Source organism: Neolamprologus multifasciatus, chromosome 7 (assembly GCF_963576455.1).
Source record: "Neolamprologus multifasciatus chromosome 7, fNeoMul1.2, whole genome shotgun sequence".
Taxonomy (NCBI): domain Eukaryota; kingdom Metazoa; phylum Chordata; class Actinopteri; order Cichliformes; family Cichlidae; genus Neolamprologus; species Neolamprologus multifasciatus.
The window spans coordinates 55,015,090-55,028,749 of record NC_140445.1 but is presented as its reverse complement, the minus strand read 5'-3'; the positions used below and the strand labels follow the sequence as shown (position 1 = coordinate 55,028,749).

The 13,660-nt window shown below is 40.9% G+C and overlaps 1 protein-coding gene across 3 annotated transcripts in view; it reads right to left on the bottom strand.

The window, feature by feature from the left end:
* The window catches only part of tln2b (talin 2b), a 90,772-nt gene that overhangs the window by 43,198 nt on the left and 33,914 nt on the right, over nt 1-13,660 (bottom strand). For all 3 annotated transcript variants that reach the window (XM_085165948.1, XM_085165949.1, XM_085165947.1), the window contains exons 2-9: nt 10,587-10,763; nt 10,402-10,499; nt 10,084-10,213; nt 9,274-9,429; nt 8,687-8,829; nt 2,371-2,498; nt 2,011-2,074; nt 1,747-1,851 (exon numbers count right to left, since the gene is read on the bottom strand). In XM_085165948.1, the coding sequence (XP_085022074.1) occupies nt 1,747-1,851; nt 2,011-2,074; nt 2,371-2,498; nt 8,687-8,829; nt 9,274-9,429; nt 10,084-10,213; nt 10,402-10,499; nt 10,587-10,722 (960 nt within the window). In that variant the 5' untranslated portion in view covers nt 10,723-10,763. The remainder of the gene's footprint in view (nt 1-1,746; nt 1,852-2,010; nt 2,075-2,370; nt 2,499-8,686; nt 8,830-9,273; nt 9,430-10,083; nt 10,214-10,401; nt 10,500-10,586; nt 10,764-13,660) is intronic.

Here is a 13,660-nt window from a genome sequence, read left to right as displayed (position 1 = left end):
ACATCAGACGACATTTATGTCAGTGCTTAAACACCTACACAGATGATTCATTCAAGGCGCAAACGCAAGATCATTGTTCCGTTCTCCCGATGCTGCCGTAATACACATGGCTGTGTCTGTGGCTTGAAGCCCCACGTGGAGGAGGAGAAGGGCAGCTGCGAAGTGACCCAGCAGAGTTCAGTCTTGTTTAACTGCTGCTTTATTGAGCAGGGTCTCCACAGACTGTCAGCACAGCAGCATGCTATTCCACCAGCTCTCTGTCTGACCAGCTCCACTGCCCCACCACTATCTGCCCACTGAAAATCTATTACAGCTCACTTGAGACACCAAGCCTACACTTGGCTCCCGTCCAAGGGGAATAGGAAGGACAAAACAAAAATTAACAGTGAGCAGAGACGGGGAGTGCAGACTGCTCATGTTTAATGTGTCCAGTCCTTTTGTTGTTTTTATCACAGGGTCAAAATGAAAAGCCCTGAGAACCACACAAAGGCCAATAAGTAGAAGAGCTTTTCAAGCTCACTGCTCTTAAACACAAGGACAGATAACATTATCCCAGTGATCATGATACCTTTGTGCAAAGGTTTATTAAAAACTTCCATTGTTTTAGGGTACGCCACCTCAATGTTATAATTACCAAGGCCGCATTCAAGCAGGAAGTGTGGTATTCTAATCTCAAGTGGAAAGTATAATATCATTTCAAACTGCTTAACCTTGGTTATCGGTTAGGGAAAATATGCTTCTTACATTTCCCCCACGTGACACACACACACACACACACTTACAGTAAAACAAAGCTTTTCGCCCTAAAACCTGCAGTGATTAGACACTCATAGGTGAGAAATGGAAGGTTACATTAAATGCTCCAACAAAGCCAGGCCTATGCTTTTGCCCTTGCAAGCATCAAGAGCAGAGTGCAGCTGGAGTGAATTATTTAAGAGTCTTGAAACCTCCATCACTACATCTCCTCATCGAGCACAGACAGCGCTCGCACACATAGATGCACATGCACTCTTCCATGCACACAAAGATAATTTGAACCCTGCAGTGTACTTTAACTATGGGGCCAAACATTCCATTTATCGTCCATTAAGACCCCAGCAGACAACTGCACATTCGCTCTTTTCCCTCTTTCCTGCAAGTCCGTAGCCAAATGGGCCGCTGTCAGAGTGCTTTAATAATACCTGCTGCAACTTTATCCCATTCACATGCTGCACTTCTATTCCACTTTTGTGTTTGCCAAAGCAGAACAGAGCAGAATTGCTATTGTCACAAGTATTTCACAGCGCTGAACTCCAAGCGCACACGCTTCCACTCCGATTCTGACTCAGATTTGTTGTGATAATGGGGCTTTTTGGTGTTTTCAGCAAGCTCTCATTCCTGTGTGACAACACTCTGCATATTGGGGCAGCTTTCTGGTCGTAGCTGCCACTCTATAGAACAAAAGCATTGCATGCCTGTATCATTAAATTAACATTTGTTTTAGGTTTTAGTTTCATATTGCTGGACTGCATTTTTTACTAGCACATTTAGTAACAACGGGGAAAGAAACAAAATCACCAGTTTAGCCAGATTATTTAAAGCTGTACTTAAATAGGTTAAATCTAAAAGGTATAACAATCCCTCATCAACTATAACTTATGAAAGACCCAATTACAATTAACCTTATTTTGTGAGAAGGTGAGGATATTTTTATTTTAATTGTATAAAAATGTATTTTTGGGGGAAAAAAAGCCTGCTAACTCTTACCTTCACGAGAAAGAAGGACACTCCATATGTCTGGAGGGACCTAGCAAGCTTCACATACTTTACTTTTCCTTCTATCTCAGACATCTCTCCACAGTTTTTATGTTCCTAGAAAAACAACAGTTACATTTCCAACTTAAACTTATCAGTACATATGTAAATATGCTTGAAATGTCATGTACTGCCTGTTATGTAAGTATTTTACACCTCAACAGAGAACACACTACACTTTTTGCATGCTGCATTTGAGAAGTGTAATGTACATACTTGGAATATTTTCTTCTCGGCCCCTCTCTGCTTGATATACTCTTTAGGTAGGAACTCCTTCAGGCTACGGAGACAAATGACATTTTAACTGGTTTCAGCTACAGGCATTTCCTTTTTCTAACATACCTCTAATTATGAGGTCATTTTTGCCTTACTGCCTACATATCAGGAAACAGTTGTAACAGCTGACATCACCCCTGAGCTTTCCATGGGAGGAAATCCCTGAAGTAACAACCATTACTGATGGAAGGGAATAGCTACCATACAGCTGACATAAGTCTGTGTATAAAAGTACAACATGTGCTAAACAAGTATTCTGAATCTTCGTATCAAGGCATCTTCTTCATAATAAAAACTTACTCCAGGAATCCAGGCTTGTGCTTGTGCTCCACGTGGGGTCCGAACTGGATCTGAGCCTGGATCCCCGCAAACTCACATGCTTTATCAAAGGAGACAGGGTGGGATCCATTCAATATATCATCTCTAGCCTGGAGGAGACATGAAAAGAGGTATGGGTGGATAAGTGTAAGGCAGTAACACACATCCAGGAAATAGACCACGAAGACACGGGAATGCTCCACAATTCACCCAAACAGAGCTCTCCAATGAACAATTCATTGTGCGCTTTGCGTGCACTGTAGCATCACGAATGAAGTCATCTAAGTGACTGAGTGCATTTCTAGAGAATATACATCATATCTCAGACTAAGGCACACAGGGGAGCCAAATAAGATTTGTTTGTGACAATGAAAGCAATTCTGGCGGCTTTCAAATGTAACAGTTTTGAGTATTTGTCATCACACTCAGTTATGTGTTATTAAAAAGGAAAAGATATCACAAAAATGCACCAGTCTTTCACAGTACCCGTCTGCATCACAGAATGGTCCTCAGTATGGTGTTAAGCAATCTAATGAAGGATTTTTTAAATCCTTATGTCTGTTTGGTGCTGCTGAGATGACATTTATGATTCAATACATTTTCAGGCTCTTTATAATATGTCTACCTTTTAGAGCGACACAGAAACAGAGGCCTTTCTGTATAATGCTTGTACCTGTGTGCTCCAGGGGGCAGTCAGCTCTGCCCCCGGCTCTCTCTCTTTCGAGTTCACTGTTGCAAATTTAATCGCCGCAAAGCTGAGAGGCCTTGCTGGTGATAGAGGCTCCATCCATGCTCTTAGCATTAGCGTATCAGTACACAGCGTGGACTTGATTCATTCTTACGTCCCATTACATCAATGAAACACTAAGCAGCAGCTCACTGCTGTAATGAGAACAACAATCTCCTCTACTCACAATCAAGTCTTTTCCCAAGTGCAATTCACTGTGGAGTACATAAGCTCTTGCTGGACACAGAAGACACTCTAAAATTAGCCCTCACACATGCCATTCACTCCGCTACACACTGTTCACTGTACACCGAGTTTTCCTTCTACCAGTTGGTTCACAAGTATTTAGAAAAAATATTTAGGTGGCAATTGCACCAGACGATCATGAAGAGGTATTACAATGTGTAAAGCATAGTTCATCCATCCATGTGTGTGTGTGTGTGTACTGGTATTTATTAAGTAAATAACAAATTCATGTTTTTATGCCTAATTTTGAGTGGGTATGTACATTGGAGTTGTCTGAGAAGTCAGAAATTAATCAAGCGTAACATTAAACAACTAAAAGAAGTAATTAATTAGAAAATAATAACATGCTTTACAGTTATTTCTGCTATTTTGTAAAACGGTAAAATTGAAAATTCATTCATAACAACCATAATTATATTTTTTATAAAAATATACATTTCATTAGACCTTGCACATACTGGTGGATTAACCGTTAAAGAAACATAAAAAATAATTTTGGTAATTATTTTTTGCTGTTAATTTAGAACAGCTGTGGCATGCACATGGTATTTCATTTATGTTTTTATTTAAAAATTTTTTTTTAACAAAATCTGATTTAGAAAAACTTAATGGGGTTTCATATCAGTGGATACTAAACCCTTACTTAAATGAAAGTGAAGGTTGACTGCAAATGCAAAGTATGCTCTTCACTGTTCCTCAACGCAATGAGATAAGGGAGTCAATATTCAGCAGAGTAAATGTAACAGCTGTCACTCAGCCAGAAACCAAAGTGGGTTCATCCTCAATTGCTGTTTTGGCTCAGAAATGATGGCTCGACTCTCAAATAATCAGCAATCAGAATATTTCTGTTGGATAATATAACTTGTAAAGTGAGGTAAATATCTGGTGTCACTGTATTCAATGTAAATACAGCATGCTGTTTAGCTTGTAGTCGTTTAATTGTGTACGTGCATTACTGGAAATTGACAGGCACACAGCTGGATGTGAGCTAGTGATGGCGAATTATGAATGAAGCTGATTTTTATGCATTTCATGAGGAGTTTTATACTTTCTGTAAGAGCTGACCATTGATAAAGAATTAATTGACAGTCTGGCTGATTTCAGATCAATCGTCACATTAGGCACAGAACCAGTCGGATAAATATTATACCATATTTGTAAAAAGGCAACAGAGTGAAGACAGACCCCGAATTTCTCGAAGCAGATATGGTAAGTGATACAAGAACTGGTTTTAGTGAAGCACAAGACATCAGAAGCTGTGACACATACAGCCTGAGGCAACAACGCTGAGGTCAACTGTTCCACTCTGGCCAAGCAGAGCAGACAGCACACATAGCCACAAAAATAAATGATGGCAAAGGTATATAGTCAAATAGCAGTGCTTGACTGAAATATTAAAACCAGTTAGAAATAATGGATTCTTTTTTCCTCTTCTCTTTCTATATGTATTGTGCAGTAAAGGTTGAATTTGACCCCTAAAATATCAGCATTATAACTGTGTTACATCCCGTAGAATATCAAGTCCTGAAGACAAATTCTTAACCTGACCCTGCACTGAAATACGCCAACTTTTGACACATGTAATACATCTGATTAAGTGATCAAGGGTTAAATGTAAAAGCAAAACTCAGTGGGTGATACTATTGCTATGGAGATTTATGCTGGTTTTAGGATAAATACAAAGGGAGCGGTCAAGTGGTAAAGAAGATTACTCTTTTACTGGCAGAGCTTTCATTAATGTTTGTGCGAGAGTGCGTGTGCGCGCGCGCGCGTGTGTGGGCATAATAGGGTGTTTGAGTTTGAAATCATGTAAGCTTAAAATCATGAATACATATATGAGATCACATAGGAGGAGGCAGGAGGGTCCTGTCAAATAGTGACCAGCAATGATGTCATGAACTACATGAACAGTTACACAATAATAGTACAGAGTTTCTAAGAATTGCTGGAATTATGAATGACAGAGGGCGAAGAGGAACATTTGTAGGCTAAAAAAATTCAAAAAGGAACACTGAGAAAGAGCAAGAGCAGCCTGTGGTATGATACACTCTTCTGGCTGTGTTCGGTCTTTTTAACACAATGACAAATTAGAGCTCCTGCCTTGTGCCGAGCCAAGTGTGTGCGTGCGTCTGTGTGTGTGTGTGTGTGTGTGTGAGAGAAAGAGAACGCGGGAAAGATAGATGGGGGAGGGCAAGGGCAGGGGGCGGAGTTGTTATTGTGAAAGGAAATATGAGCCTGTGTTGAGAGGAGAGCATGATACACACAGTGTTGTAATGTGTGCCAGGGTAACAGGGTGGAGATGTATGCGACTGTTAGAATGTGTAAGCGATGGAAAGGGAGTGGAGACAGAGACTCTGCAAAATAAGGAAATGGAGGGTACAAAAAATAGAGGCAACAACAGGAACAGACAGATAGAAGGGAGGAGAGCATCTGTAGCAGACAGAGAGGGTGGATGGCAGGATGTCAATTCTGAACATATTCAAGAACTTCCAAGGAAAGGAGGAACTGAAAAGACGGGAGAGTCAAATATAAATAACTATATATGTATAGATACATTTCAGCCGCGATATACATCTCTGCTGCTTTCAGAGATTATGCATTTTTGTGAGGGGGAGCATCCAATGCATTAACACTACTCTCGAGCTCTCCCTCAATCTCAGAGGGTACATCTGTACAGTATGTGTGTTTGTCTGGGCACTCCACACCCTGCTGTTCATCTCCAGATGTCAGTGGGGGGATTTCCTCCCTACTGGCTAGGGATGTGTTTCTGGAGTGCATGTCTGTATACAGAAAAACACGTTTATTTGTTATTTGTTTACAATTAAAATGTGATTTAAAGCTGCAATAATCAATATTTTATAGAAATAGCGGATTTTTTAAAAAAAAAGCCTTGTTTGTAGTGACGAACCCTGACAGGCTCTGTAGTTCCATTCAGCTTAATGGAGCATTTTAGCTTCTTTTAATTCCCTGTTTTGTTTTATACTGTGTGCGAATACTCTGCTTTTCATTTACGCTCGCTGCTCTCATCAGTGAAAGCATTTAGCATTAGAGTACATGTATGCTGATACCAGAGCCATTCCCCGAGCTGCTTCACGTCCTATTAATTCCATTGTACGGAAATTGGTGGCATTTTGTCCAGAGGCTTGCAGCGCAGTCCCTCAGTAAACAGGAGTGAAGGGAGTTAAATAAATAATCATTTCTTTGTGCAAAAAGGGCTACATTTTATTTCATATTTAGCAAATGTACACCTAATCTAATTTAGAATTAAAATAAACCAAACAATGCTAATCTCATTTTGTTTGTTTTGGTCTGACAGGAAAACCGAAATTTGCACATAAGACCTTATTGTGGCGGATTGCGGATGCCGTGCAGGTGCATCCGCCACCTCTGCACGGCACGTTTAAAATACTGTAAAAAATCTCAAACTTGAGCTATACTGCCTTAATCACATCTCTCCAGTTTTTTAATCCCATGAATGTTACATTTCATAGGGGTCACTACAGTGCTGCAGTGGTTAGCACTGTGTTCTCAAGAAGGTCTTGGGTTTGAATATACAGTGGCTTGCAAAAGTATTCGGCGCCCTTGAACTTTTCATTTTTTTATTTGGAATCATGTATAATTTTCATTCCACTTCTCACGTGTACACCACTTTGTATTGGTCGTTCACGTGGAATTCCAATAAAATTGATTCATGTCTGTGGCTGTAATGTGACAAAATGTGGAAAAGTTCAAGGGGGCCGAATACTTTTGCCAGCCACTGTACTGGGATGGTTGGGAGTCTGCTTGTTCTCCTGGTTTTGTTATGAGTAGTTATCTATCTGTGTTAGCTTTGTGACAGAGTAGCGACCTGTCCAACATGCACCTTGCCTTTTGCCCTACGACAGCTGGGATGGGCTCCAGCCTGTCTTAAATGAATTGGATAAATGGAAGAAAGTGAATGGATGGATAGAGCTCTATCAGACCGTATTCACTATGCATTGTGAGCAATGCCAAGCAAACAGAAAGTTCTGAATAACTCTGTCCTACTACTATGTATAACTTTTTCTGCCGCAGACATTAGCCAAAAAAAAAAATATTACTTTCATCATCTGGTGATCAAACTTTCCGTGTTGTTGTGCTGTTGTATTGTAAGAACGAAGAAACAAGTCAAACCTGTCGGGACCACATCTAAGCTAACCACATTTCAGTCTGTCGGGGCCTGGTCAGAAGTTACAGGCACAAAGACGACCAGTGTTGGGGAGTAACGGAATACATGTACCGCCGTTACGTATTTAAAATACAAAATATGAGTAACTGTATTCCGTTACAGTTACCGTTTAAAAAGGTGGTATTTAGAATACAGTTACTTTGTTGAAATAAATGGATTACACGGCGGTACTTCCCTGTTTCATATTGTCGCGGGTCAGGCCTGTTTGGGTTTTGTTTGACAGCTACGTTCTGTTGTTCCAGGCGGCAGCGTTATGGTCGCCATGGTTACAGGGTGACGCTCTCTCTCTGCGTGTTTCCTGGGTGAGAGAGGCCTTTTTGTTGTTGTTGTGTTAAGCTAATAGGCAGAATGCTACAGGTATAGCTCTAAAGAATGTAGCATCATAGGCAGTGTAGTCCGTGCTGCATGGAGAATGGACTGCCATACACGTTATGTGTCTGTGAGCGAGGGAGGGAGAAAAAGGATAAGTACGAGCTGCCATCGAGCAAAAACGGGAGCTGGAAGCATGTAAATATAATAATAACCACTGCAGCCAAGAAGAGTGCCTGACGAGCCCAGTTGTAAGTAAGCTATTAAGACTAGACTGTACACCGTGTTCGTGTTTTCCTCCAAAAACAACAAGTTCCGTTGGAGCAGCCTTTCAACGCCTCTCTCTGTCTCTCGCTAGCAAAGTTGACCCAGACAACAAAGTAAAGCTAGTTTTCGGCTACGAGCCCGACACAGAACCCACCGTATTAGCCAGAGGTCCCTTTACTACGGTTCGGAGCCGCGGACCTTTAGTAACAGTAATAAATCACAGCAATAGTACATTCATGTAGTTGTAAACAGCATGATAATATATTAAGTAATCCAAAGTATTCAGAATACGTTACTCTCATTGAGTAACGTAACGGAATACGTTACAGAATACATTTTGGGGCATGTATTCTGTATTCTGTAATGGAATACATTTTAAAAGTAACCTTCCCAACACTAAAGACGACACAGTTATTGGGTCCTGTGTCTGAAATATTTCATATGCTTGGTTATTATGGGCCTTACATTTGGGGGGTTGGGGTCTCTCACTTATTGGTCTCTCTTTTGCTATCTTGTTATAAAGATGTGTGTAACAAGTTTACCTGAACATAGAGCAGGTTTAGCTGAACAGGATCCCGTGAATCCACGTTCTGGTCTGAATAGAAGAACTTTCGCCTGAGCAGTAGAGTCTCGCTTTCCTCCACCCCTTGTTCTCTGAATGTCCTGCTGTGGTCCAGCCAGTTCACTGCCCAATCAATACACATGCTCCATTACTAAATACATCAAAATGAACAGGCATTCAGTTTTACAAAGATGTTACAAGAGGAGGATGGTAATAGTGAAATTAACCAGAGATTTTGAGAACTGCAGACCCGTCAGCTTTGACAAAAAATCTACCAAATTTAATACTGGGAAGTGAAAATCCTGACGGGCCGTGAAGAGTCTCATTTGCATTATTTTCTGCTGAGACGAAAGCTAGTTGAAGGTTGATTTATACATTTGCAAAAACATTTTTGGTGTCCTCTGGGGGGAAAAAGATAACACAAAATTAATTAACTTTCATATGTCAATGCAATAAATTTGATTCGAGTGATAAAGTACACGTCCATATGATGGTGTTGAGTCAGATGGCTGCCGTAAAGCCATCAAGATTCCAGTAGCATTTTGGCTTTTTCAAGCTTGCACTCACAGTCGTCATCCGTGTGAAGTTTTGCTTTGAGCTTTTCCATCTTCCTTTCATCTCTCAGCAGCAGGGTCCTGTCTTTCTTCAGTGTCCCCATTCCATCCTCCTTCTTATCCTCTGGCACCTCTTGAATGAGGGAGTATTCCTCATAGTTGGTGATTCCTGAAAAGTTAGCCAGGGATTTTTTTCTTTAGGAGGTGGAAATGTTTCATGTAAGTGGTTCAATAATCACGACACAGAAAAGCATCACTGCAATACTGTTGCAACTCTCTTTTTATCCATTTCTCTCTGCTTTGAAACAGAAGTTCAGGAAAGCTGGTATAGAGCCAGCAAACTAAAATCGAAGCTGAAGTGGAGAAGAAGCCAAGCAGAAAGCCCTACTCTAAATAAACATTTTCCAATAAAGCTATCTGCCAGACACACATCCCTCTCTTCCTCACCCAATTAGGCATGGGAGCAGCTCATTGTAATTGAAATATACAGCTTAGGGAACACCTCTATGACAAGGAGTGACAGCATTTTCTGGGCATTAGGAAGAATACTTAAGTCGCTGATTAGAAACAAGCTTGTTTTATCCCGATGAATCATGTCCACATTGGTCTAAGCAAAACACAATTAGGACTTTATCAAGCATAGACAAATATGCTTTTCAAATACAAACTAAACAGCACATAATAACATAGTCTCCTAATGTAGCTGAAGACGAAGTCAGTGGTATGCCTTTGACTAAAAATAAAACAGAAGATGAATAATTTAAGCTTTGGGTGGTGGCGTGACATGATTAATCTTCACCGAACTCATAGCACAGACACAAACCTATTCTACTGCATATGGTGACGAGCAGCTCGCCAACTGTTTTTGAGTCATCCACCATGATAGTTTTAATGGCACCATCCAGCATTTTGATCTTCTGTGGCCTTTGTTTCTTCTTATACTCCAAGACATCCTGAGAAAACAGCAAAGGAAACGCGATGACATCCACAGCCCTGCTAATCATCCTCAGCCGTAAACTGCCGCTTCCAGCAAGCTGGGAGGAATAAATGTCTCGGCTTCCACTAGAAAATATAGATCACTTTAAGAACCCATAACTGACACTGACAGTTCTCCACCCAGGACTATATGACTAAATCTTACTCCGTTTCGCAGCATGTAGTAATCCAGGGTTCTTCCAGACTCGAGCCAGATTCCTTTCCTGGGATCATCGTCAGACAGGAAGAGGCCATAATCCGAGGCTGAAACACAAAAAGCAACAGAGAATACAAATGTAGAAGCCCATAAAGTTCCATTATGTAACTCAGCTTCACCAATCATCCTCCAACCTTGTCCTGTCTGGGCTTCAGGGACTCTCTCTCTGATGATTCTGCAGGCATCATACACAGGGGTGGACGGTTCAAACTGCATCGTCTTCACCACATTGCACTGGCGCACGCAAATCTTCAACGACAAGGCCACCATCTTGGTGGGTAGTATAACGGCCTTGCGACCGACCTATACTCCTGGAAGACACAGAAGGAGAGATTATGAAGTCATATCAATGCTCCAATGTGTTTGCGTCTATGTCAACAGGTCATTATTAAAACGCTCTCTCCAACAGCACTCAGGTCAAAACTGTGAAAAGGAAATCTCAGGGGCCGAATATAACACCTAAAGGCGCAGAACAAATCCTCACAATTACCTCCTGCGGGGGCATTTTTACCTGGAATTGAATGTGTATTGTGCTCTGCCTTAGCAGCTCATCATTTCTGAGTTGTTCTGATATTAAAGTGTTACCCCAAGAAGAGCTTCCGCGTGATTGCAGTATATGTAGAATTAGCTGAACTAAGGCAAGAAACATAACCTTTCAGGAGAAGAGCGCGGGGAAAAAAAGTGCAAATCTCTCTAATTGGCAAGAATAACAGAGACAAGTCAAAACACCCCCCACCCCTGCATCATTATTCTCACTTCTCCCTGTTCGCACTCTCCTCCGGAAGAAGACTTCAGTGTGAGACAAATCAGTGGGTGTCTTATCATTTACTGCTATTAGGGTGAGTCAATTCTGGCATTCTTAGGCGTGTGCAAAAAAAGGAAAGAGACTGAGTTCCTCCAGCTTTCCTTGACCTTCAATTTATAAATATAAAATAAAACTACCTATAGCCTGGGTAGTTTATCGCCAGTGGCCTGATAAATCCATTTAAACCTGGAGACATTCATACTGCTGATCTAAATCCCAGATATTTAGCTGAAAATCAAAAAGAGACACATTTATGCTCTGAATTAACACTTCACTATCTGATGCTTTTTTTGATTATATGTTCTAAAATGTACCGTGACACCAAAATAATTTTTAGCATTTTATTCAATGGTTGAATATAAAGGCAAAAGTTCAAGTCTTCACACTGACAGGATTCAGACTTCAGCCACACTCGGAAACAATGAGTTTTTTTGTGCTGAGCCACAGGCCCCCTTTGAGTCGAAGCAGAGAAAGTCTGCGAAGTAAATTTTCTATAATGATGGCGTGAATGAGACCATCTGTGATGGAGCCTCTGTCATAGACGTGAGTTCCTCTCCAATAGCTCCTTTCCTTCTACGAGTTTTTCTTCAAACAAAGTGGAAAAGATGAGCACAAAGAAGAAGGGGTAATGGCGCCGCATGAGCTTTCCTCTATGCAGGCTGGTAGAGAAGTCCCACTGAGTTTTTGTCATCCAGCACTTCCACAAATACACTCTTCCAGACAAGCAGCAAGAGACCCCCAGACTGACGATACAGCAGGCTCCGTAGCATCTCCCACCACACGCTAAATATAAGGAGGGAGCAGAAAATGTTTGCATTTTTGTGGACGTTTCTCAAAACAGAAGCCGTCTCATCCAAAAAGTAACAGTTACCTGTGATGACAAATACTTTGTGGAGACTGGGTCTGCAGCAACAGTCGCTTTAGTAAGTTGTCAGTAGCATCGGTGACATCAGAGAGTAAGTAGTGCAGAAACCACATGATGAAATCCAGAAGGATAATGATAATTCCTGAGCTTACAGTAGTGTGAGAGAAAAATTTTCACTTAGATCCTCATGCAAACACTCGAAAGCATTCAACACTTCTTCAGCTCTGCTTTCGAGAAAAGATGAGACAAAACTCACAGTCATGGTGAAAAGAAAGCACACCCTCTGTCAGTGAAAACTCATCCTGGTTCTTACGAGGCCTTAAAATTAGGTCAGTGCAGCCTGAGACGAACAACGCCTGACATATTACACTGTCATCGTTTGTTTAACTAACATTAAGGCAAAATGGAAATGCATTGTGTAAAAAAACAAGTGCACCTCATGATTCAGTAACTTGTAGAATCACCTTTAGCAGCAGTAACTTGAACTAATTATTTTTTAAATTGCACATCATTGTGGAGGAATTTTGGCTCATTCTTCTTTGCAACATTGTTTCAGTTCATGGAGGTCTGCAGCCATTCATTTATGCAGAGCTCTTCTAAAATCTCGCCACAGAATTTCAATCAGGCTGAGGCCTAGAATTTGACTTTTCCCACTAATAATTTTTCTGATTGTAGAATAATTCACTTCAAATTGTTTTGAGATGGTCTTATAACCCTTCCCAGACTGATGGGCAGCAATTGGTTCTATAAGATCACCGCTGATGTCTTTCCTCCTTGTCATTGTGTTAATCCACTCCTGAATGCTGCAGACCAGCAAAATGCCAAAACATCTGCTTTTACAGTTGTGGCGACGCTTGCTGATAATTACTTAATGATGTGGATCTGATTAACAGCACCTGGCTGCTACTTAACCCTTTAAATTCCTATTTATTCTCAGCAGTAAGGATGTGCATGGACTGCTCCTGAATTTTGGTTTAGATTGTATAATAATGACACAGTGTAATATGTCATGGGTCATCTGAAGTTGTATTTATCTAATTCCAAGACCCACTGAGGACCAGACCATACTTATATGTGTCCTGGTATATAAAACCTTAGAATTTAAGGAGGATATACTTTCTTTTTTTTAATCAAGACTGTGTGTGCCTCTCTGTTCAACCTCATATTCTTGTATTTTATTACGCTCACTAAAACAGCACGGTAGACAAACATTTCTGTAATTCCATCTCCTTTGACCATCACTAGTCCATCAGCAGAGTCCTGCATTAGATTAGGTTTGTTTGCTCCTGCAAATATTAAGACATGAAAATGGCCAAAGAGCAGCTTGCTGGGGAGTCTGAACGTGTACAATTCAATAGAGATGATGGAAGTCAGAAGCCATCTGGAGAGGATACAGCTCTAATGACTGACTGTAACACCAGCAGCAATGCAGAACCTGAGAGCTACAACTGCTCGGATTATTGAACAAGTCTGTCACCGAACAACTGAGGAGGTGGCTAGACAGAAAACAATATTGGGCCTAATCAGACCTGATTTTA